The sequence below is a fragment of the Haliaeetus leucocephalus genome, unplaced genomic scaffold (assembly GCF_000737465.1).
Source record: "Haliaeetus leucocephalus isolate CR32 unplaced genomic scaffold, Haliaeetus_leucocephalus-4.0 Scaffold228, whole genome shotgun sequence".
NCBI classification, from domain to species: Eukaryota; Metazoa; Chordata; class Aves; order Accipitriformes; family Accipitridae; genus Haliaeetus; species Haliaeetus leucocephalus.
This window is the reverse complement of record NW_010972664.1, coordinates 3,107,962-3,132,563: the sequence shown is the minus strand read 5'-3', so window position 1 is coordinate 3,132,563 and position 24,602 is coordinate 3,107,962. Positions and strand designations below refer to the sequence as shown.

At 39.3% G+C, this 24,602-nt stretch overlaps 1 protein-coding gene across 1 annotated transcript in view; it reads right to left on the bottom strand.

Moving 5' to 3' along the window:
- ROBO2 (roundabout, axon guidance receptor, homolog 2 (Drosophila)) overlaps positions 1–24,602 on the bottom strand; it is a 469,290-nt gene that overhangs the window by 132,285 nt on the left and 312,403 nt on the right. The window contains exons 3-5 of the mRNA XM_010567635.1: positions 18,493–18,650; positions 16,711–16,831; positions 6,580–6,718 (exon numbers count right to left, since the gene is read on the bottom strand). Of these exons, the coding sequence (XP_010565937.1) occupies positions 6,580–6,718; positions 16,711–16,831; positions 18,493–18,650 (418 nt within the window). The remainder of the gene's footprint in view (positions 1–6,579; positions 6,719–16,710; positions 16,832–18,492; positions 18,651–24,602) is intronic.

The window sequence follows — 24,602 nt, the reverse complement described above, 5'->3', positions numbered from 1 at the left end:
TCATCATTTACCCTTAGTTTTGATCTCACAAGAAGCGATGGAGGAAAGCATAGAAATTATAGTACTTAACTTAAAATGCACACCTATCAGAAGTGTGACAGACAGTACTAACTACCCAGGCTATGCGTATGCAATTACTTTTCAGGCACAAAGAGACCAGTTTTAAAAACATAGCAAGATTAACTTCTACACAGACTTTTGTTGTTGGTGCTAACACGTATCTTAGAATAAGTTAAGTCTATGCATAAAGAATGCATTTTCCAAAATAATTTTTAATGAGTATTCCTAATCTTCAGTAAATAAGAAAGCTTACCGTGTTGTTTATAATTTTCACTGCTGTGTGTTACTGTTCTCTTTCATTTAATAACCTACAATCTCTTAACACTTAGCAATCTACTTTGTGTAAACTACACACCACTTTTGTTCTGAAGCATCACTCTTGTTTTTTCTGCCTACACTCCCATTGCGTGGGTGGCGTATAAAACAAATACCTCTTCCTGTTGGTGCAGTTGCCACTTTTCATCTCTAGTACAATATTCATCTAATCAGACAGTGCCTGTAAATGCAACTTACAAGAGCAGGTTGTAACTTCATTAAAGATGTATTTACTGAGCTAAACCAGCTGTTCTAGGCTGGATGCAAAAAAAGGGCCATGTGATTGCTACTTAGTCATTTTTAAGGCAACTGAAAAATACATTTGCTGAGCTAACCTCACTCTCCCAAAGAGCTGGCACTGCTAGCTTCTTCTGTGTGAAAGGTTTAAACAGTTATTATAGTGTGTCATAAATTTTAACTCGTAATTGAAAATCTCTTCACTTCCTAAAAAAAAAAATCCGTATTACTTGCTATGTAATTACAGACTATGCAGCTGCTCACTTCGGCTTCACTAGAAAATTTGAAGACATGAAACACTGTACAAACCTTATTCAAATTTTATTAAATTGCTAGTCATAGATATGCCACTCTCATACTGGAGGCTCTCAAATAATACCACTTTCTTCCTGTTATCAGGACTAAAAAGCAGATTAATCAAAGGTTGATACAGGCCATATTGAGTTTCTCACCATGCAGAAGACCATCAGCTCCTTAGCAGGAAAGTATAATCTCTATTTCTGCCAAGCAGACATCAAAGGGAAAGCTACCTGAACATGTGGCTGGAAAAGACTTCAATGTATAAAGACAATTTTCCATAGGTCCTGGTCATTATGCATGGCCACAATTGTCTGAGTCACTTTAGTACAATTTTTGTGCTATTTCCTTGTGTCACTTACAATGAAAAGAAACTCTATTCATGAAATAGTGAACCAAATATTTCAGCCAAAGGCATAGGACTGATGACCCCACAATATCCTGTTCACCTCCAGTAGTTTGACAAGTCATACTCGATTAACTATTCTCTAGCCTTTCTGTACTGCGGAACTTATGGTGTGGTGCTGAATTTTTAGAGCAATTAAAACAAAATATACACCATGCGCCTCTACTCTTGATTCACAATGCATTTCAGTCATGGGTCACTGATTCGAAATGGACAGCTTCTGGAAAAAAGCTTTACACACCCTAGACTTCACATTGTACATTTTTTCTCCCTGTTGGTGTAGTATCAACGTTTTTAATAGCAAGTTATTAATTAGCTGCAATTGGTTTAGGCTCTGAAAAGAATTTTCAGCTCTGAAGAATTTAATAATTCATTTTCACAGCAATGTAAAAGAAATATGAACACAGATAGCATACGTAAGTCTCAACACTGTTTCCACCTGGTCCTTCTTAGCGCTTTCCTAATTCCTGCCCAGCCATACACAGAAAAGCTCCATGATGTATACCACAGTCTTTGAAATCTCAAGTCAGGTCTACAGGATGTTGGGCAAGTAACTTCCTTTGACTGCTAGTGAGACCTATTTTTCCCAGGCATTTTGAAAACTTCCACTCTAAGAACCACTTTAAGGTTTTAAATTCAAAATACAAACTATCACAGTTGTTTTAGATCATCAATTCAAAATTTGGAATGAAGCCTTGCGCCCTCAGAATAAACTTATGTCCATCTGTTCTCAGTTTTAAAGCATGGTTATTCATAAATTTCTGGGTAATTACATAGACAATTCAACAAAATGGCCAAATTAATTTTTTAAAAAATAGTCATATTTTCAAACACAATATTTTCTTTAGAAGTTGCTTTTTTTTCTTCATTCAATCAAACTGCAACTAGACGTGCTTACAGTTCACCAGGGACCTTTATAATTAAAACTGCAACAGCCTGAAATTATTTTCCATTTATTACTCAACACACCAATAGGTGCAGCAATACTGTTTATATTTCTCACCAGAAATTACTGTGATTACTTTTCTCTTTGCTTTCACATGTTTCACTAAAAAAGCTGAAAGGAAGTAAAGTGGAAAAACAGAGAAGGATTTCTGAAAGACTACAGATCCAGTATCACTGATTCTGGCATTCACCAGAAGCAAATTACAGAAACAAGATGCATACAAAAATTCAGTTTATCCCACTTTGCTATTGCTGAACTAGACACTTTTGAAAGATGAACTAACAATAGACACATTTAAAAATTTGTAGTAATTGTTGAAACAGGTCCCTACTATAATTGTCTTGTAAACTAGGGATGAAGCAGAAAGGAAATTATTGAAAAAACAAAACCAGACAGATGTGCAAAGAAAGTAATTAGCTGTAGAAACAGGAAATTGATATTGAAAGCTATAAGACAAATAGCTGCACAGATCTGCTCAGAAGAAGGATTTATGCATGTAGGAAGACTAACAAAGGGAATTCCTTGAGGATTTCATATTTCACTGTAGAAGTTAAATGCTTAAAATACAGGAGATCAGAAGCTGAAAGCTAATTTTGGTTTTACCTCAAAAAAGGAAAAAAGAAATCTCCCACTTCATCAAGGAGGAAAAACTTAGAAATTCCCTTCTTAATTTATAAAATTGCTATATTATCATTTTCTCATCCTCCCATTAATTCAGACTATAAATGGGCAAATTTATTTGCTTGCGTTTTAAAAAAATCAAGAAAAAAACAATAGCTTTTCTTTCAGATGTTCGAAGTTTATCTTCCTTGATTAAGCATCATGTAGCATGGTTTAGAAATTTCCGCTTTTTGGACAGTGAAGACTCTGCTATGTATCTTGCTATATAAATGATACATTTTAGAAAAGAAAACATACAGTCCTGATCATCAGAGGTATTTGCATTTAAAGTGTAGACGTTGGACTCTAGTAGATGACCACAATTCGTGTGGCTCAGGTGGTGGTAACCCACTACCTGGGAAGGGACAGTGGTAGTCCTCTATCACCCAAGGTGGTCTCCAGCCTGAGATTCTGCAACCTTGTCCCTTCTTTACCCACACCTCTGACGTTCTGGGAAGCAGACATAAAGACATACCCCCACTTTCTATTTTAAGGTGCCAAAACACAGTTAATGAAATGTTAAACAGCAATGTAAAGATACTGCAAAACATTGTGAGTAGTTTCTGAGCCTGAAGTTGATTATGATCAGAATATATTTGATGAACCTTCTCTTATTTTAGTTAACAGCCCAGTGAAAACTCTTCCTATGCTTCCTCTTACATTTCTTCTTCCTTAGAAATACATTCTGAGTGAACAGAAAAAACTACCTTGAAGCGCATAATACTATATTTTTCTCAGTAAGATATAAAAGAAAAAGAAGGAACACAGCCATTAAAAAAAAACCAATAAAACTGCAATCTAATCAAAGGCACTGTCGGTTCATCATCTATTACTTCTGCTTATGAGAACTAAAAGTAGATGTGAATTAAAACAACAGAAGTAGCACAACAGTAAGAATAAATCACAGAAGCACAATGTATTTACTATGGACTACTCTACAATGCATAGTCAAATAGCAAGCTGTTGTGGTTTAAGCCCAGCCGGTAACAAAGCACCACGAAGCGGCTTGCTCACTCCTCCACCCTGGCCCTGGCAGAATGAGGAGGAGGTAATATAAAGGCAGGCTCGTGGGTCGAGACAAGGACAGGGAGGGGTCACTCACCACATATGGTCACGGGCAAAAGACAGGCTCAGCTTGGGGAAGAAAATAAATCGATTTAATTTACTACCAATCAAATCAAAACAAGGCTATCAGGAAGTGAACCCAAACCTGAGAACACCTTCCCCCCAGCCCTCCCTCCCACTCCCGGCTCTCTCTGCCTCCTCCCCCCGGCAGCGCAGAGGAACAGGGGACAGGGGTTGGGGTCAGCTCCCCACACCTTGTCTCTGCCGCTCCTTCCTCCTCCGGGGAGGAGGACTCCTCACCCGTCCCTTGCTCCACCGTGGGGTGCCTCCCACGGGAGACAGTCCTTCACCAACTTCTCCAGCGTGAGTCCTTTCTGCGGGCTGCAGTTCCTCACAAACTTCCCTGGCGTGGGTCCTTTCCATGGGCTTCAGCTCTTCCCGAACTTCCCTGGCGCGGGGCCTTTCCGCGGGCCGATCTTCAGTCACGCACTGCTCCAGCGCGGGCTTTCCCACGGAGTCGCGGCCATCTTGGGGGCCTCCGCTCCCCTTCATGGGCTGGGGGGGACAGCCTGCCATCCCGTCCCACCACGGGCTGCAGGGGCATCCCCTCCTCCGGCACACCTCCTCCCCTCCTTCCTCGCTGACCTCGGTGTCTGCAGAGGGGTTCCTCTCACATTCCGATCCCCCACTCGCTACTGGCTCCCCTTCTTAAATCTGTTCTCCCAGAGGCGCGACCACTGTCACTGACGGGCTCGGCCTGGGCCAGACGTGGTCCGGCTTGGAGCCCGGGAAGCTTCTGGCAGTTTCTCACAGGAGCCGCCCCTGTGGCCCCTCCCACGCTACCAAAAACCCTGCCACACAAACCCAAAACACAAGCAAAGAGAAAAATTCATTCTGCCATCTAAAAGTCTGCTCTTCAAAATAATATTTTATGTATTACATGCATACACATCTATCAATATAATTAGCAAAAATGTTATGTCATTTTTTATTTTGTTTTAAATTGCAAGGAAATTAATTTAAAAATGTAAGTATATATATATACACACACATACGTATCTGTACTTATATAAAAATGTCTTTTTCTAGATTATGTATCATTACATTAATATATTTAACTGAATAATTGTAAGACATCTTACAGAGTTGAGGATGTGGAAACTAAAACAGGTATTCTCCAATTTGAGTTTTGGGATTTTGTTAAAGGATTTAGAAATTGAGAAACGAAAGATATTAACCCAAGATGCAAACATGATTAAGTGCTGTCTGACTCTGAGGAATTTTGCCATCAGTTTTCATGAAAGCGTATGTGACACTAAATGCCATATTTAGCAAGTGGATGAAGACTGCCAGATAACAGTCTTAACACTTTTTTCACCTTGTTGGGTTGAAGATGTAAAACATGCTGTGATACAGAAAGCAGATAGCAATGTCTAACTTGTTTTAGTTAGGCCTAGTCTAGTAGTGTGCTCACAGTGCGCTTACTTAATATACACTGACAGAAACTGGCCACAAACACCACTGCAGCTGCTCTTCTTTTAAGATCATGAATGGAGGAGCAGAAGTAACGCTGGCAGCCAGCCTATGCAAGTCCAGTGTTTAAAACACTTCTTTGAAGAACAGAAGATTTAGATTATTATTTTTTCCTTTCTTCAAATTCCATTGGCAACGTCGCAGGGATAACCAACACTGACAGGAAAGAACAATCAACTGTGGTGGGGAAAAAAAGGCACTATTCATGTCTCCTCTTGAAATTAAAAGCACTGTGCAAAAATGAGTCAGGACTCATAGGGCCAGAAGGATTGGTTGCATTATGGAGACCTGGGTTCTCATTCCTGTTCCCAGACCTATTTCTCTGTTAAGACTTTTTAATCTAATAATGATTCAGCACCAAAACTAGAAAAACTTCCAGAAAGCAAGGACCAAACTCTGCTCCTTTAGCTGAAAGGAGCAAAGCTAATTTAATGTCCTTTTATAGGACAGATTCTCATCACCTGCTCACTCTAGAATTTTCTCCATGTTTGTTCCAGACTAAATGAATCTTTCTTGAACACAAGGGGCCTGTTACAGATTTCAACTTTGTTTTCCACTTCTGCTAGTTTGCTTTTTCATTTCCTCAAGAGGAAGGTTTCTCTCTGAGACTTAACAGACATGAGCCAAGGAGCCAGCAAAGCCCACCACAGTGCTCTGCTTCTAATTCATCCTGCTAGTGCAGTGGAGTGGCTCTGCAACTCTGCAGCCAAGTTTTCTCCCTTTTGGTATCAGCATGTTATTATGAAGGCTACTATCACTAGTACATCCCTAAAACATCTTTACTTTCTCCAGCAAATTCAGTGAATACCCATGTGCTCACAATACTGACACATCACTTTTCTTCCTTCCATGGCAATCCGTTATGTGGACAAATCAACACAGACTGGGTTTCCCTGCTCAACTGGCTCTGGAACAGGTTTTGTAGTGCCAAAGACCAGCATTATGGGAAATAAATCTTCACCATAATGTCAAATAACAAACTCTAAGTAGTAGGGAGTGATTCCAGCATTACTCAACAACTGAAATTTGAAAGTCTGGGGAACATGAATGTTGCTCTCACCTTCCTCTCGGTAAGTCTGCATCATCTTTTTTCCACCGGACTGTGGGTGTGGGATCCCCCTGCACCTGGCATCGGAAATCCACGGCCTCCTCCTCCAGCACCACTTGGTTAATCGGTCGCCTGAGAAACGTGGGCCGTTCTGGAAAGAGACATTAAAATTCCTTAGTGAGTCAGAGGGTTGAAATGAACACTTTTCACTTTTCAGCATCTTTTTGCTTACTGATTTACAGAACAAAGAAAGGAGGCTGAGCTCCACAAATTCAGACAAGTGGAACTGATGATGAGCATAAAGAGCCTGGAAGATGACTGCCAGGCTGGAGAGGCAGGGGCTGTCACATCCAGCCCTGATGCAAGAGCTGAGTGCCACCAGAAGGAAGCCTGTGCTAGCACTGACTGCCCACCTGCCACACCAGCCGAGAGATCTCCATGGCCGTGCCCTTCTGTGCGAACATTTTGGCTCTTCACCACTGCATACACAGGACATGATCTAAAAGCTCCTGCCTGCTCTAGCAATAGATGAGCTGCCAGTGGAGAGAGCTGCCTTTGGCAATAATCAATATCTTGATGCTTTGGAGGAAAACGTAAACTCCATGTTATGCATCTCAGCCAATTGCAGACTATCGTATAGAGGTCAGAGCTTCCCTGATCCCCCTTGCTAACTTCACCATGGAAAACTAAATTAAGGTCTGAATAATAAGTTCTGTTTACCCTTGTTATGTTAGCCTGCATGGCTACAAATATTATTAATCATCATAATGTTGTACAGGCCTGCTTAAAATCCAGATGCAGAGCCACAATCTGATCTCAGTTATACTGGTACAAACTCAAAGTACCAGTAATTGAATTTGAAAGGATGTCACTGGGGTTGGTTTCTAAGTTGCCTTTGGATTACATAAATTTTGTTCTGTCCTCTCCTAGCCATACCACACTTTTATCATCATAAATTATTTATGCTAGAGCCAAACCATTGTAAGACTGGGTTTATATGAAGTAGTATTTCCACTCAAGACAGGGATTTATTATAAAGACATTTAAAACTGGCTGCACGCTACGTCTCACATTTCATTCTTAGCAAGTTGAAGGGTGTGATGTCACTTAAAAAATTATTCAAAATTCACACAGATGTAAGCAATACCAGATTCTGACTCAGGCAGTTTGTCTTGATAACTACAGAGCTGAGTTTATGGGTTGGCTATCCATGTTTATTATATCCAAATAATAAAACCCCCAACATTAAAAGAATATTAATAACATTGCAAAATCAAGCATGCAGCACCTCAGTGCCGGAACTAAGGCTGTCTGCGTGCCTTTTAATCACTCCCTTTCTGTTTATGCCTTATGGGACTGGTTGCAATTATATGATCACATGCTGTTTTTTCCCCAAACATCTCCAGATTGTTGGTATTTATTTAATGAGCAGGTGTTTAATATTTTGCTTTAGTTGTACCATTTAGTGGGTGGCCTCCTGTCATGCTACTCAAACTTCACTTCAAAGGTGGAATTATTAATTTCCTCATGACCTCCATTACACCTATCTTAACGGTTCATAAACAATTCACTTATTTTCATAGCTCCTCTCCGAAGTGCGATGGAGGTCTAAGAAAGCAAGGTAAAACATATCTCCTAAATTTTGATGCTCAATGTGAGACACAAACCTGCCAATTTTTTGGGGGGGAGAATATATCATTAATTTTGTGTGTTCAAAGCTCAGCTTCCACTGAATTCAGTTGCAGCCGATAAAATTTTCACCACTTTTGCAAATTAGAATATTAAGTCAGGAAATAAGGAACACAAAACCACCTGTTAATAATTATGTAAATGAGTGACAGCATCACATAGGAATTCCATAATACTAGCAGGAGAACCTATTGGCAGGGAAAAGCATATTCTGTCAGCAGAAGAATAGACACGCTCAAGAATCTATAGCACTTTTTTAGATGCTAGAGATAAAAACATGTCTATCGGGCAGAGATTCTTCTCCCCATTTCTCCCAAGCCATTGTTTTTGTCCCATTCCTAGTCCCGCCCAGGACCTACAGGTTCCAGCAGCATTTGGGCAAGTAAATTCAGTTCTAGTCTCTCTCTGCACCTTGAAATCTCAGTCTTTATTCCCTGTTTCAAGTCTGTGTACAAGCCATATATAACCTTCACTACAGCTCCTTGTCCTGAGTGTGCTTCATCAGACTTTTCCTTACCTGTGCATGTAGTCTCCTGATGCTTCCCAATCTCCAGCTAGGTTTGCTTCGACCCTCACCTACGTGTTTTTGCCAGCCTGTGACAGTGCCTCAAGTCCCTTTCCGTTTCAGTCACTGGCTGTGCCAGCTCTTTCCAGCTGCCAACTGCTTCCTTAGCTGATTTGTCTCCTCCTAGCCCAGAATATTGCTTTTCACAGCTGGAACCCAGCAAGTTCACAAATCCAGTCTTCCTTCCAACTATCCATGCCTCTCACTTCTTCATACCTCACAGCAAACTGACTCTTCTCTGCTGCGTGTTTGAACTACACTTGAACCGGAGCTTCTTTTCTCTGTGCCACCCAGATACAGCCCATCCACAATATTAACACAAGAAAAATCGGCCGAAGTAACCAAGCATCATCCCAGGAGAGTGACAGCAGCAGGAGTGCAGTGCAGTTGCAGGAAAATGCTATTCAGACCTGCATTCTACCTGGTGTCTCTGGCATATGAATTAATGATTTTTTAAAATTTTTTTTTTTAGAGGTGCATAATTGGCTAAATATAGTGAAAATTCTTTGGACAAGCAAAAAAGTACCTCTCTGGCATAGTGTAGCTATTTCCCATCAAATTTTAAGTCCCTGTTATTCAATATGAGGGACCTGCATTTCTCAGAATAAAAAGCTTCCTCCATTCCTCTCCTTCAAATCCTTCCCCATTTCCCTCCAATTATCCCTTTCACCTCCAAACTGCAGGAACTTCAACATTCTTAGAGAAGAATGAATTATTTTGGCAATTAAAAAAAAAAAAAAAATCAGTTTTCCAATCCAATCAGGCATGGAAAATTTTGGATAAAGCCTTTCAGTTTGACAAACTTATTAAAACTGGACAAAGTAACAAAAGCATTAGCTGTTAACTTTAATGCTAAGCAATGCACTTGGCCTGTCTGTAATTATGTGTAAGGGAATATCTTAATGAAACTTTCTGTGAGTTTGTAAGAGTATCTTATTGACAACTTCTCTCCTAAGAAGAGCTCAGACCAACCCCTGCTCTGAGCTCATACACAATACACTCTACATTCTGGTATTTGTTTTTCAAGAGATGATCCTAAACCAAGAAATTTAGATCCAGATCAGCATCCTTATAGATGATTTAGAGACCATGGTTCACCCACACTGAATTTAAGTAACTCTGCATGTGCCTGTATGTTGGCTTGGTCTGCCTACAAAAATTATTTTAGACCATGTTTATAAAAGTTGCCTGTAAACAGCTAAGAAACTAATGTATGCATATTTATGAGATTGCTACTTGTGGCTGTAAATGCTTCTATACAGGAGATGAGAAAATAAATTCCTATCACATTTTGAGGTGAATCCAGCTGATGAGACAGTAAACGGCTCACAGGTCATTAGGTAAATCACTTGATTCCACATCAAGGCAATTCAGGAGTATACATACATACGTGTTTGTTTCAGATCGGCTACTCAAACTGTGTATTTTCCAAAACAGTTAAGAATTTGCTAGAAAATAAACAGTAAGTACAGATCCCAGTTAGCAAGGACATGAAAATACCAATATCCATTTTTCCATAATCTCTGCATTTTGCACAGTGTGAATCAGGAAAGAACAAGTTACCTCTCATGTTGTTTCCTGTATTTGTATCACTCAGACAACCCCTTGAATATGTCCAATAGCTAATTATACAGCTATGAAGTGATCAGAGTGAATGCCATTGCCAATGCAATTAACATTCTTTATGTGAGATTAACTGGATTTGAGTCACCTGCATAACTTGCTTACAATGTTAATCTCTCAGGAGACAGCACTGCTTGCCCAAGCATGCTAAATAAAGAAGGTTTCTTCACGTAGCCAGGTCAAATCTAGTTTCAGAGCTAAACTTGAGAAAAAAACCTTTTTGTTTTATAATTTTGAAATGGTTTGCCCATAAATAAAGCCTTGTGGTATAATTCAATATTGTTACTCTGTCAACTGCATTCAGAACACAATACATTTGAGAAACAGCAAGAAAGGGTAATAAATTAAAATCATAGACATATCTAAAGATTTTAATATAGCTATTTTATAAGCTTTCATTGAGTAAATAAAGAACCCACCTCCTAGACTTTCTCTGATGAATATTAAAAATCTTTGAAGAGAACTATGAAATAGGTCATGGTTATATGTCATGTCACCCAGTCATGCTATTACTGGGATGACCTTTATAACTTCAGAATAAACTTTGATTGCAGTTATAAAAGGGGATTGTTAATGTAATCTGGGCACACACCTACAATCTGTTGCAGTGCTTGAGATATGCGCTGCAAGAAAACCTGCAGAACTGATCCTAACCAGAAACATAGGAAAATCCTTTCCTTGCTTTGGGTGCTGACACAAGTTAACGCCAGAACTCAATTTTTCCTCTATTTAACAATTGGCCTGAGTATCACAGTCTATTAGAGAGACTCAGATGACCTTCAGATGTATTATTGCCCTTTCTCTGTTCCTCAAAAAGTTAGACAGCCATATATGGGACCTCAATCTAATTAAAATGATCCTAACTACCTTAATACATTTTCTCTGCTGAGGCAACTGCTAGAATGAAGGATTTGATGGTCCCCATAATGTAGAGGCTCAATCTGATTTAGAACTGTTTTCTCTGTCTTTGCTGGAGAGAACGCATCATTTTTTTAAAAATGTTTTCATGTTCTAGAAAGAAGTATTAAAACACGAATTAAAAGGCTTAGGGAGGGATTCAACAGCAAAGAGTTGAAAATAAAAGCTTTTTTTCACTTTAGTGTTCTGATGTAAAGGAAAAAAAAAAGAAACATTAGATGGTTGGAAGTTAAGTTTCACTTCAGAATGCTGTCAATAGTGTAAATATTTCATTAACTGCAACACGATCTGGATAAAGTAAAGCTCTCTGCCAAAAATGAAGATCTTGAAGAAGACAGGATATTAGGATCACACTAAATTTACCTGTGTTGGTCAAATATATGAAAATATAATTGCAAAAGCAGATGGTTTTATATTTAAAGACATTCTTCTACTACCTCTTTTTAGGCACTTTTCCATTTTTCATTTGAGAAATAAGCACTTGTGTAGACATTGCAAACTTCCACACTCTACACAGTACTCAAGATGTGATGAGCTTGCACAGTAAAGGCACGGAGCACTGTTAAGGGGCACATGCAAATAAAGTAGAATGATTTTTATCAATTGTTAGTGTTTTTCTCCTTTTATATACATCTACAACCATGTTAATTTCAGGTTTTACTGAGCATTAGGTATGGACTTTGGAGACCACATCAGACCCTTTTTCACAGCAGTTATCATTATCCTATTAGAACTTGTCAGTATCTGTGGATAACAAATATTGCAAAGCCAAACTGGCTTTTTGCAAACTGCCACAAGTACACTGCAAGTGGGAAATACAAGGATTGGAAGAAAAACAGGAGGAGCTTTGCTCTGAAGGACAAAATACGCACTGCCAATTTCTCTGTCTTGAACTGTGAATGTATACACAGTTTTGGTATATTTTCCATGTGGCTGGGAAAGCTTCTGGGGGTAATTTCCAGGATACAATGGGACAAGACTCTCTGCTAAGGCCTTCCACATAGAGATCAGGAAGGTAAAATGGGGCACAACATCTTCATTAAGGGATTTTTAGATTTTTTTCCTCTAACATCATGTCATCACAGTATACTCTTTCTGGAACTATGGTATCTCTTTCAGCCTGACAATGTCTAGAAAACATCAAACACAAAAACTTCTTCAAGCATCAGACAAAAATACCTCTTCATCCCACAGGACATTATTAGCTGAAAAAGGTTCAGGTACCAGAGCTAAATCAAAGATTAATCCAAAACAATCTTTAATATGTCTGAACTGACATATCTTTTAAGACATTTTTGTACTCTTCCTAGTTATGCTTTATATTCTTTTGAGGCTCTTCTAAATATATCTTTTTCCACTGCTTGATGCTAGCCTCTTGAAGTTGATATATTAAGGCTTTCATTGATTTCACTGAGCTTCAGAATCAATATACAAGATATACCTTTGTACATTCTCTTCAAACATACCATTTTAAGTCCATAGGAACAAAAAGGAGTCTGAAATAGTTAAAACAACTTGAAAACTTACCTGAGAACAGTGCAGTAGTATGACAAAATGATAAAACGTTAACTTAAACAGTAATTCTTACTTCATTTAATTTCTGAGTCCATATTATCTATTTACAAACCAAGCTTTCTTACAAATTGGCATGAAACTGATTCTGGTTTGCATCTTGCTTTAATTCTGTTCAGATAAAGGCTACGAGCCCAAACACAAGCAAAGCAGCCTAATTTGTATCACTTACACTTCTGAACTTGGCCTTTAGAATACTGCATCCATAATAATAAAGTACCGTGCTGCCTCTTTTTGTGAAGATTAGGATTGATGGATTAGTTATTAACTTCCTTTAAAGGCCAGCTTAGACTCTGTGACAGACCCTGTCTTCCTACTTTACTCCAAGATTATGCCTTGGAGCCTCATAAAGGCAAAAACTAGCAGTAGTGCTTGAAAGAGAAGACTATCAAAAGGTAATGAATCATTGTCACTATTCAAAACACAGGAATAATTTTGGGAAGCACTGCTTATATAATCAGTTTGCTTTATGATATTTTACTGTGAAAGTTTGGCAATTTTCTGCTCGTAGAAGAATCATGACCTGGGAACAAAAGAAATGCAACCTGCACCTACACTAACAGTATGCTGTTAGCAGTGCCTAAATGTTGAAAACTAGGTTTCCTATGCAGACGGCGTTGAAAAAAAATAAATTACTTGTTTTGTGAATGTTCTACATGTGTTATCCACAACTATCTCTCTGCAAAGGTTACTGAATGGGTACCCAGCCAAATGGATATATTCTGCACATGGGAAACTTTCATATTCTCCTCCTACTTCTTTCCAAGGTTCTTACTGCCCATTTTATTTTACTTTTTTAAAATCAGGAAAGGTGTAATCTTTTAGGCTAGGCTTCCATGCTGTTCCCCTCCGTCCACCAGTTACCACCACAATGACTCATTTTTTCCAGAGGCAATGCCTCAAGCTAAATTTACTGTACAGGGAGAGGGAGATCTGTCACAAGTCACATGCAGAAATTAACTTCAGATATTACAGAAAAATTTGCAAAGCCAAAAGTAACAAGTGGCTGATTCCTTGAAAGATTCGAGAACTAGTATGAAACAGTTCCTTTTCCTACAAAGTAGCATATTTACTAAGGCCCCCTTCACACTATGGAAAGGGTTTGTGGATTTGTTATTTGGAAAAGGAATAGAGACATTAGTAATCAGCTAATTAATACACATTCCTCTCCAGAATCAGCATCAGCTGTAGGCTTGCCAGCCGTTTTATTAAATTCTCAAAGCCTCTTAGCTAAGATATCTTCATTTTAATTATAAAGCCCATTTTCAAATATGTTCAAGACAGTTAAAGTTGGGCACATGAATAATACGTAAGTATTATGATATTTTTAGCATATTTTTCTCAACACTTGCACTATTCCCATGTTCCTCAAACCTGTGAGTCATATTAGAGGAAGGCAGTGGACTTAACAGATGACCTGTGGTTTTGCCTGTGTTCAGTAAAGTCTTTCTGAACATGCACAGCCAATCTGACGCTTCCCAGAGTTGCTGGATTTATTGGATTTATTGTGTATGCTTAGACTGATTGGACTGTCCAGTAGATACATTGCTTCCTAGAAACATCATGGATAACGCTCTCCAGTGCACTGCACACACACACACCCACACAAGAGATGCTGCCTGGAGTCCAAGAATGGAATACAACTGCTCTGCTCGTGGAAGGCAAAGCCAAGCCACCTCCTTTTGTATGGAGTGGACCAGGACTAACCTGGACATGTCTATACAGTGAGCCCAATACACCAACACAGAGCTTCAGGGCGAGGTGGCAGCCGGGAAATGGGCACAGGATAGTCGAATCATCTTGTCAAACGGCAGATCCTAACCTGCGTGCCTGCTTCCTGCATGCTATTCTTGTACAGTAAAAAGGAAGATAGGAAGGGAATACCTAGATAGAAGGGGAATTTTACATAGGAAGATACCCAGACAGGAAAGAAATTTTAAATACAATTTTCTTTAGGTAGTCTAGCACAATTATGAAGAATTAAAATATCTAATTTCATTTATTGCTGATTTTGCTCAGAATTCACAAAATAGGCTTAGATCATATTTTACGAGTTGATTGCTATGATTAAATCCTATTAAAAAATGAGAATATTGTAATTGGCTATGTATTATTTTACATATCAAGACAAACTTAATACTTTTCATAGCTCTGCAGGATATGAAATTACATGCATATTTCAGTTTTTATTCCTACAGTTCAATGCTTTTTAACAAATTCTTTTCTTAAGGATTTTTTAAGGCTTTGTAGTTTAGGACTGCAATCTGCTTGCTATCCACAGGGAGTATTACCAGAGATTATCAGTACTTAAACTGATGAAGAAGATATGTCATGCCTCTTTTACATCAGTATAAAGGCACGACTTCAACAGATTGGCTGCAAAGGACATAATAATTTGATAGAGATCCTTTCCGTGCTTTTTGCAAGGTATATTAGTTCTGTCTTTAAAAGTCGTATGCTTCCATGAATCCACAACAAACTAAGTGGAGTGGAAGCCTTTACAGTCTTAAAATGCTGGAAAGCAGCAAATCCTCAGTCACTCACAGATCTTGTCTAGCAGAAACTTATCTATGCCTTTTCTTAATCCCATAACATGTTTTTTTAAAGTGGACAAACATGTGCAATTGCACATACATGCAAACACAGATGGCAATATGTGTGACTGGGTTTTCCAGTGCACCGTATTAGGCAGAAGGTGAACAAATTAGGAGCATCTGCTTCAGAAAGGGCCTTAGGATTTCTGTGAAAAGTCTTACTGAAATTACAAGCAGTCTTGTTTGGAATTTTGGTATTGTATTAAGGATATCAAAGAGGTGTAGCAAGAGGGAACATTAATACTATTTCTCTTTCTCTTTCTCTTTTGTATGCATGTATGTGTTTTCTTTAGCAGTGAGGGTTTTTTCCCTTATTGATTTTCTTTTGTTTGCTCAAGACGTCTTGCCTAATTCCTACGAAACCACAGCTAATGGTGAATAGAAATGTCATGACTGCAGGATGTACCACAGCAAGATTTTGGGGCTTTACTTCTTATCCAGTTGTTAGCAGGATGGATCTAGCTCTGGGTTTAATATTACTCTATTCTTGCTTTAGACCCTAACCATAGGGCAAATGTTCCTAACAACCTCTTGCCTTGCCCATCAGGTCTGGAAGCTCTTTCACACAGGAACCCTATTCATTTTTGATGCATTCAGCAGCACCCAAAAGCTAAATGATGCCCTGGTTTACAGGATGAAAAGCTGTTTCATGCCCTTTAAAAAACAAATTACAAAAGTATCTCTATACATTCAAAAAGTTGATCTCGGGATTTTTTCCAATGACTTTATACTGATCGGTTGAGCTCTTTTGTGCTCTCCTACAAAGGTTTGATTTCACAACCCCACAGGAATAAGGAATTATTTAAATAGGCAATGCTGGTCCAAATCTCTGTTAAGCAGGCATTGTCAACTGTATTACAAGTAGCTTAATTACATTTGGCAATTTTGTGGGGGAGAGCATTATGTCCTGCATTATCATCTCTGAGTGTACGCATAGCACTAAGGACGTCCAATTAGATTGAAACTATGCGGTTAGAAAGAAAACGTTGAGCCATCACGGCTCCATAATTCTAAATTGCAGCCTTTGAAACCTGGTCTTCTTCAGAAACTGTGAAATGCAGCTTAAGCAGTACTATTGTGTTTTGTTAACCTTGTTTTGTCTCATATTTTGATAAGTCATGCAGGTCAATTCAGTCTATGACATTAGTAGCGAAAAGGAAACAAAAGCTTGAGTCGCTTTACCAAAGACAGTCAGCTCTGCTGGGTCGCTGTCTCGCTCCCCCACCATGTTTGTTCCAACACAAGTATACATGCCGGCGTCACTTTTTCTTGTATTGGAGATCATCAGCTTCCCACCACGTATCTGTTTCAAAACAAGGAATATGTTTTTAACTTCAGATAAACAAAAGATAGCAGAAAAAAGCTACCTTCTCAGCTGGCAAGTTCCACAACTAAGGCATTTAAAAGTTTTGTTTTTAAATATATGCATATCCTTAAAATTACAATCCTATATACTTAAATATCTTTAAGCTATTGTAGAACACATTTTATCCTACTGACTGATTTTAACTGCATTTCAGTTTTTTTCTTCGGTTTTCATTAGATGCTTTACATTTCAAAGATTACATTTCTTGCTGCCTCTTTGGCAATGCAGAGTGCTTGTATTTCTTGCATGATGATACGTAAAGCCTTCTTGACATCTCTCTCACGAAAAAGGCAATTTTACTGAGTTTTATTTAGTTCATTTTATTTTACTGGTGTCTGAACACTTCCCTTGTTCACTGATCAAGACAGATTTTTCTCTTTTCCTTGATGCAAACAGACTGAATCTAGCTCAAACTGAGAAGTCACCTGACTCCCATAAGACTTAACATTTTCCTGGCTACAAAGGGTGCTTACAGAGTGAAGGAGCAGGGTAGTTGAAAGAAACAAAGTAACAAATTGGCAGCTTAGGAAGTCACAGACAGTGTTCAAAGTTAGAAAAGGGGGTGCTTCAGAATAATCTAGGAATATAGCCAAAAAAACTTGAGAGTCAGGGAATGACAGCCAGTTCCCTGTCACTCTTCCTTCCTCTACTGTTGAGCAGACCCTGGCAGGGACAGTCTGGCCCACAAATAGCAACTACTGAGATTGTTTAGCTTTAAATACTTCCTTAGGCATCCAGAGCAACAAACAAGCTTCTTGACAGTACTTCTGTATTGAATAAGGTCAGCAGTGAATGAGTTACATATCATTACATAAAACATAAAACTTTACTGAAGGAATATTAATAGTTGAAAGCTAAGCATTTAAAAATTAGGAATGAAATATATCCCCTCACCCTTAAGTTATCCCATTTACTTGCACATACTATGATATAACTTCTAATCACTTGATCAGTTAGGTATTTCTGCTGGATCCTTTTTCATTCAGTACAAGGACTGAACTGTCACAGAATTCAAACCAGTGTTACTCATTTATTCAACATGTATTCCTATTCAGGAACAATCATTCTTTAGAGTATAACTTCAGCCTTCATTTAGAATACACATGCCAATTACCACACTAAATACAACTTTACCAATACCTAAGCTGTTGGTCTTTTCCCGTGGAGTATTTGTGTACCTTATAGATATGACTGATTTTATCTTTAAAAGACCTCTCTGATATAAGGTCTGATATTCTCATTTCACTGAACTGAGATCTCGTTTCAGCGAACTCAGGTCTAGAAAAAGTAAGGCCAAATTGGTCAGACATCCACTGAGTCCCCCCATCTAACAGAGCACCTTGCATGATCATATCTACTGCTGTAATGACCTCCATTACACTCATTATACAAATCAAGCCTCAAGAAGTTCAAGTTGGAGACCCAAACCAGAATGAATAAACAACCTTCTCCCCCTTCATTTGGGAAAGCCCAGAGAGGCAAACTGCCAATAGTAATGACGAGTCTCTACAGGAAAGGCTATAAAGCTGTAAAGTTCTGCTGCACTCAGCTTCAATGCAGGTCCTGTGTGTCTAGACAACCACTCGAGTTGTACTCACACTGATCCGCTCTTCCTTGTCATCAATACGGACTTTATCTTTCTTCCAGTAGATGGTAGGCTCAGGGTGTCCACGAGGTGGCTGGCACTCCAATATGGCAGGCTCTCCAGCTGCCACCACAACATCTGTAGGGTTTTGGCGGAAGTCATCCCGTAGCACTAATGCAATAAATGAGGGACAGAAGAAAAAAATTAATAGAAGTGATGACATTGTAAGCGGGGAAAAAAATACATGCAGATACATATAATATTAAACAAACAAACAAACAAGTCTCAACCATTATTAGGTGCTGACTTTGCATCTTACATTTACTGTAAAAGGTCTCATAAAAGAAGTTGGTGAGGCGTGACCTTTTGAGCAATGGAGGCAGATTTCACATACATGGGGGCTTTTTCCTTGTTTTTTTCTCCAGATAAGAACACTGCTCTGCATTTAAATTAGAAAGACCTGTAGCACCCATTACTCTTTTTAACCCTGACAGGGTCACTTCCCATCCTTGCAAAAGTAGCATTGCGGGTCTGATGTTGAGTTCTTTTCATAACAGAAAACAACATGCTGAATATGTGGCTTGCCTGGATCTCCAACTTCAGCATAAGCTAGGTGAAGAAGTGACACAACTGATATTGATTGCAGAGTTACACCTTGATTAAGGGTATTGTTATTATTACTGTTATTACTGTTATCACCAAATACATGCCGAAGTGATCACCAGGTCTGAAAGGTGTCAGAGAAATCAAGCTGATGGTAGTGTGGTTCCAGCATATTTATTTATTCCTTTTATTTTTTTAGTTTTAATATTTCTGCAACTTTGACCAGTGCTGTCCCATGACACTGAAAGGAAAGAGCATTTAAATTATGAAGCTGTTTGAGAACTAAATTAGGCAACACAGGCCAGCTTCTAATGTAAATCAAGCTACTATAAAGAAGGATTAGGTCCAACTAGCTGGCTTCAGTGTGTTAAAATGATATCAGCTTCATCGTTATTCTTCCATGTATGTCCTAGTCTCTAGGTTAATTGACATTCTTATAAACATAAAACTGAAAATAGCTCTAGATGAGCTACTGAAATAGAATTTAGGGCATTTCCCCTCCTTGAATTTCAGCTATGTATGGCTTTCCATTACTGCTTTAAAACAGTTCTTGCCCTTAATGGAACCAGGGCCCTCTGAGAAATTAGAAAACACTGTATCCTAGTGAAGGGGCAAGTCAGGAAGAGTTCAGCAGAAATTACTCAGTCTCATTTCATAAGCAGAGATAATTTACTGCTTTCAATGTTAATAAAATGTGCCCCATTTTAACATTTGGAACTGAATATTTTTCTTTTCTGTAATAAGCCAGAAGAAAATATGATTAATACATACAAGAATTGGTCTCTGAATGGGCTGAGGTGAGCAGACTGTATATATGTGGCACTCAAAATGACATAGGAGGTAACTTTTATTGTTCCCCATTTTGGGATACACAGGTAGATCCCAGAGGAAGAAGGGAATTAATTGGAAGTTAATTCCTTTTCTAACACAAAAAAGAGTGATTATTTAGGTCTTGCTCTTGAAGCATAAAATAAAAGTGACAGGACACAGTTGGCAACAAATGCAGCTCTGGCAAGAACCTGTAGTCTTCTTAGGTGACACACCCAACTGGTACATTTTTTCCAACTGATAATAAAAGACTCAACCCCAAAATATTTCTGATTAATACAAATCAGTCATACACTTTTGATTCACAATAATCAAATTGACAGAAATGGAATTTATACAGCTTCAAGATCAAATGGAAGGAATGACTTATGCAATGCACAACACAGGAACAGTACGCTGAAGATCATGGGCTGCTGACTATTTGGCATTACAACATTTTGCAAAGACAAAGAAGCTAATGCCACAGCAATTTCAGGGAAAGAACCAAAAAAAAAGTCTTATAAAATCACCTATTTTAGGAAGCATCTTCATGTGTCTCTGATTACTGTGATACACAGGAAGAAAAAATACTTCTAAGCAATGCTGTGGCCTCTTTCATGTAACAGGCAAATGGATAAACACCAACTTCTTACATTATTCTTACACATAATAAAAATTAATTAATTTTTATTGGCTTGATTCTTTGCACAATTACAGAACTTCAGTGCAAATCCATTAGTGGAAAATCCCCAGAAAATCAGCAGATCCCACAACATAATGACTTTATACTCCTGTCTCCTAACTCCTGGCAGCAATATTAAGGAAAGCGTTTTCCTTGAACAATTCACACTGCTATATGAAGCCGGCAAATGCAGTTTGTTGGGGTGATACACAGCAAATTACATCAGCTTTCTCTGAATTATCCCAGCAACTGTGTAAGGTTCCAATCAGCTTCAGAATATGAGGCTAAGAGGTGATTTGATTTTATCACATTCCTTTACCCGAGTCTTACTGCAAATCTGGCTTGAATGGAAGACAAAATTGATGCTACGGGGTTTACTTAATCTTGCTGTGTACCTCAGCACATATGCGAATCTTGAATAGCTATATCTCACCATTTCCATCTAAAGCATTCTGTATTTTGGAGAACAAAAAAATGGTGGGAGAAAAATGAAATAGGGGAAAAAATAAAGCAGGGACAGAAAGACAAAGATAAGAGAAAAATGCGTGGAATATAAATTAAAGAGAGAAAACAACTCAGAGAGGAAGAGGGGGAACACTGTAAATTTAGGGAGAGCAAAACCAAAAAGCCAGATAAAGGAAAGAAAAGAGTAAGAATAAAGCAGAGAGAAAAACAAGGTAAAGAGCAGAGGGCATGGGCTGCCATTCCTGTGATTCAGTGCTTTTAATGCAATATAACAACAATGATACAAAGCACAGATGTTAATCTGATCAGCACAGCTATCCCAGCATATCCAAACATCACCCTGAGAGAGAATGAGCAGGGAAGAGGAAGGAGGTGTGCGGAGGAGACCAGAGCTCGAGCTAGTGAGCTTGGCTGTCCCACTCCAGCAGCACAGAAAGCCACAGAAGAAAGGAGCATCAATTGGAGATTGGGTTCACACTTATTAGCACAGTAAATGGAAAAGTTGCAGCACAGCTTAGTGCATTCACCATATCTAATGGCACAATCATCTGTGAAAACAGAAAAATGGTTGAGAGCTGCAGAATATTCCTCAGCCAATTATCCACAATTGCTGGGTACTTCCAAATAACTATTAGCGTGCCTGAGCAGATCACCCTCTCCACACACTGGCAAGAGGCTTTTGTTCACTTCAGAAGCTAGCCCTCCTCAGAGCCCTCTTGGCAGGGCACAAATACTAGCATTTTAAAAATTCAACGCAAGTGGCGAAACATTGCCATCAGGCTCCTCTTCCTCATCCCATGTTCTTATTTTCCTTTATTCCAATTTTAACATAAGTTACGCAGCTCCCTTTGTGCTTGCATGGGTGTTACCCTACATTTAGCAAGGGATGCCAAAGAGAAAGATAGCTGGCATCGTGTCCTGCCTGCCCACACTGGGACCACAGTGCACCTGGTCTCCTTGGAGAGCAGGACCTTGGAGGCTGCCGCGCAGCCCCAATGGCAGTGACGGCGATGCAAAAGGGAGCTGCTCCCCTCTGCCAGCCTGATGGCAGCCCAAACATTCTCATGTTTTGAGAGGTAAAGCCTCAGAAGGGCAAAAGCTTCTGGATGGCTACACCTTGCTGTCTGGAAAGGCACCAGGGGACTGGAGAGCTGGAAAGGATAGCTAAATCGTACACACAGCCTACAATGGTGCTCTGGACAAAAGTTAATTAAAGTTTGATTGGTCTCTTTGTAGCTCGAACAAGCTGATGCTGCTCAAACAAGATAGATGTCTGTGAGCTGTCACGTCAATCTTTAAAGCATGCAAAGTCCTGTACGGCCATTTACAGGTACCCACAAGCGTAATCACAGAAAGCGAGCACATCCAGCAATGGCAGTGCTGAGATAAACACTCGCACACACCTGCCAGAGTGAGGGAGAAAGAAGAAAAAAGAAGTCCCTGCTACCAAGGCAACTGCTTACCAGCACCTGCCAGCTTAGGCCTAAATCCAGGCCTCGGTCAAACTAGTGCTCATAAACTCAGGGAATGACATGGAAACCGAATTAATTTCCTCGACCGAGGCTCTAGCAATTTGTTTAAAGGAAGCAGCAATAAAGCCACAATGTTTATGGGGTAGGAGGGAAGGTTGTGGGGTCAACATTATTCTAGGCTAGATATCCATGCCTTAATCCTGCTTTCCACTACAACAGCTTTCAGGCCCTTAGAAAGAAAACATTTTTATAGGATTTACATTTACATGATGATTACAAATAACCATCTGTCTGCTTCCACTTTTTCAATCTGGTCCATGTCCCACGAGCCCCCAGCCTGTGGTCAGAGCAGCTAAGCTGGAAGAAAGAACTGGATGCCTGTCAGGAGGCTTTGGGATAATTGCATTCTTCTCCCACCAGCGCTCGGCTCTCCACCTCCTCCCCCTGGCGCGCACGGCAAACATCTGAGATTACCGGGGATGGGAGGGAGGGAAAGACTATCTTTTTTGCCTTTTTCAATGAATGATAATGTCTTAAAACAGAGCTACATCTGTTGTGCTGACTAGAGGGTATAAAGAGATATTGAGTAAATACTAATGTGCTTCTGTAACTTGGGTCCTGGTAGTTTATCTTCCCCCTCCTGTTCTGTTGTGTGCTTATCTCAGGATAATATTACTCTCACACAAAGATTTTACACAGCCAGTTCGGTGGCAGGTTGGTCACCTGCCACATGCAGGTAGGTCTCCTCTGATCCAAGGCACTGCCCCACAGGCATTTTCCTAAACCCTCATCTCTGAACCACTGCTTTGGTGCTTCTCTCCTCTGATGCACACTGATATGCACAATCAACATGAATTACTACATCAAATAACTGCCCAGATGTCATGCAGTGGACAGATTAAAGGATTATTATACTTTAAGTAGCGTATGGTGCAGGGCGGTATTTTAGAACTTGGCTAATGTGTATGATCTACTGAAATGGTCCCTGAGCAAGCCAGCACTACTTGCTGAAATGGGGTGACAGAAAAAAAACAAGGGGTCACAGACAACCTTCCTTGTGAAGAACAGTAATACACTTTGTTTGAGGATGCTGCTGCCCTACCTCTTTGTTTCAGCAACTGCCTCTGTCACATTTTGTAAGGAAAATGTAAAAAAAAAAAAAAAATCACAATCTAGGCAATAGTCCTAGGCAAGACTCCCAGGGAGCTCCTGAGCTCCCTCTGCATGTGTACTGCCTACGAAAAGCTGCCATCTTTTTTTAAAAAAGATGATAAGGAACCATACATTTCTTTCCTCCTGTTCTTTTTCCCATCCTTTGCCTATCTCCTGATACAGATATTGCCTAGGAGACATGAATGCTAGCTAAGTTACCGTGACTTAAAATGTTCAGGCTTTACTTTAAAATGAGGCCCCAAACTCACCAGATTCATTTTCAGAGGTGTTAGGATATTTTCAAAGAGTCCAGTAGCTTCAACAATGTTTGATTAATAGGGTCCCTAGAAATCAAAGTGAGGAAGAGAGCAGCAGGGAGATACTGCATCAAGAAACAAAAGAAGGACAATCTTCTTCCTTGCAGATTCAGCAACTTTCTTTGCCTTCATCCTTTTTTCTCACTCACTATTTCATGTGCTTCTGAACTCAGTAACCTACTCAGTACTTATAGTTAGCTTGCTTTTTATTCTCAGGCCTCAGCAAAGACCAAAAGGTGGAAAAAACCCTCCATTTTGACACATCCTCTAAAAATTCTAACAGCTCATGCATACAGATATAGACATTTATAGAATTTGGACTTTGTGATGAGCATTAATATCTAAACGTGAAAGTGGAGACCTTTGCTTGTAAACACAGAGTCTATTAAACCAGGTGAACAGTGAATTACAGTGTTAGAAATCAGGTACATGAACCAACACTGACAAGTAAGTAGACAGATTCCTAATGGAGTCAGTGGGAGATAGTTGTTTCTTTTTCTCTCTCCTAAATTTCAGTCTGAGGTGTACCCCAACTAGCTGATTGCACAAAGGTCAGGAAAGAAGAGAAGCTTTTTCCTTTCTTATTTACAGCACACACTGCAAGAGTCAGACTTTGAAATCTTTT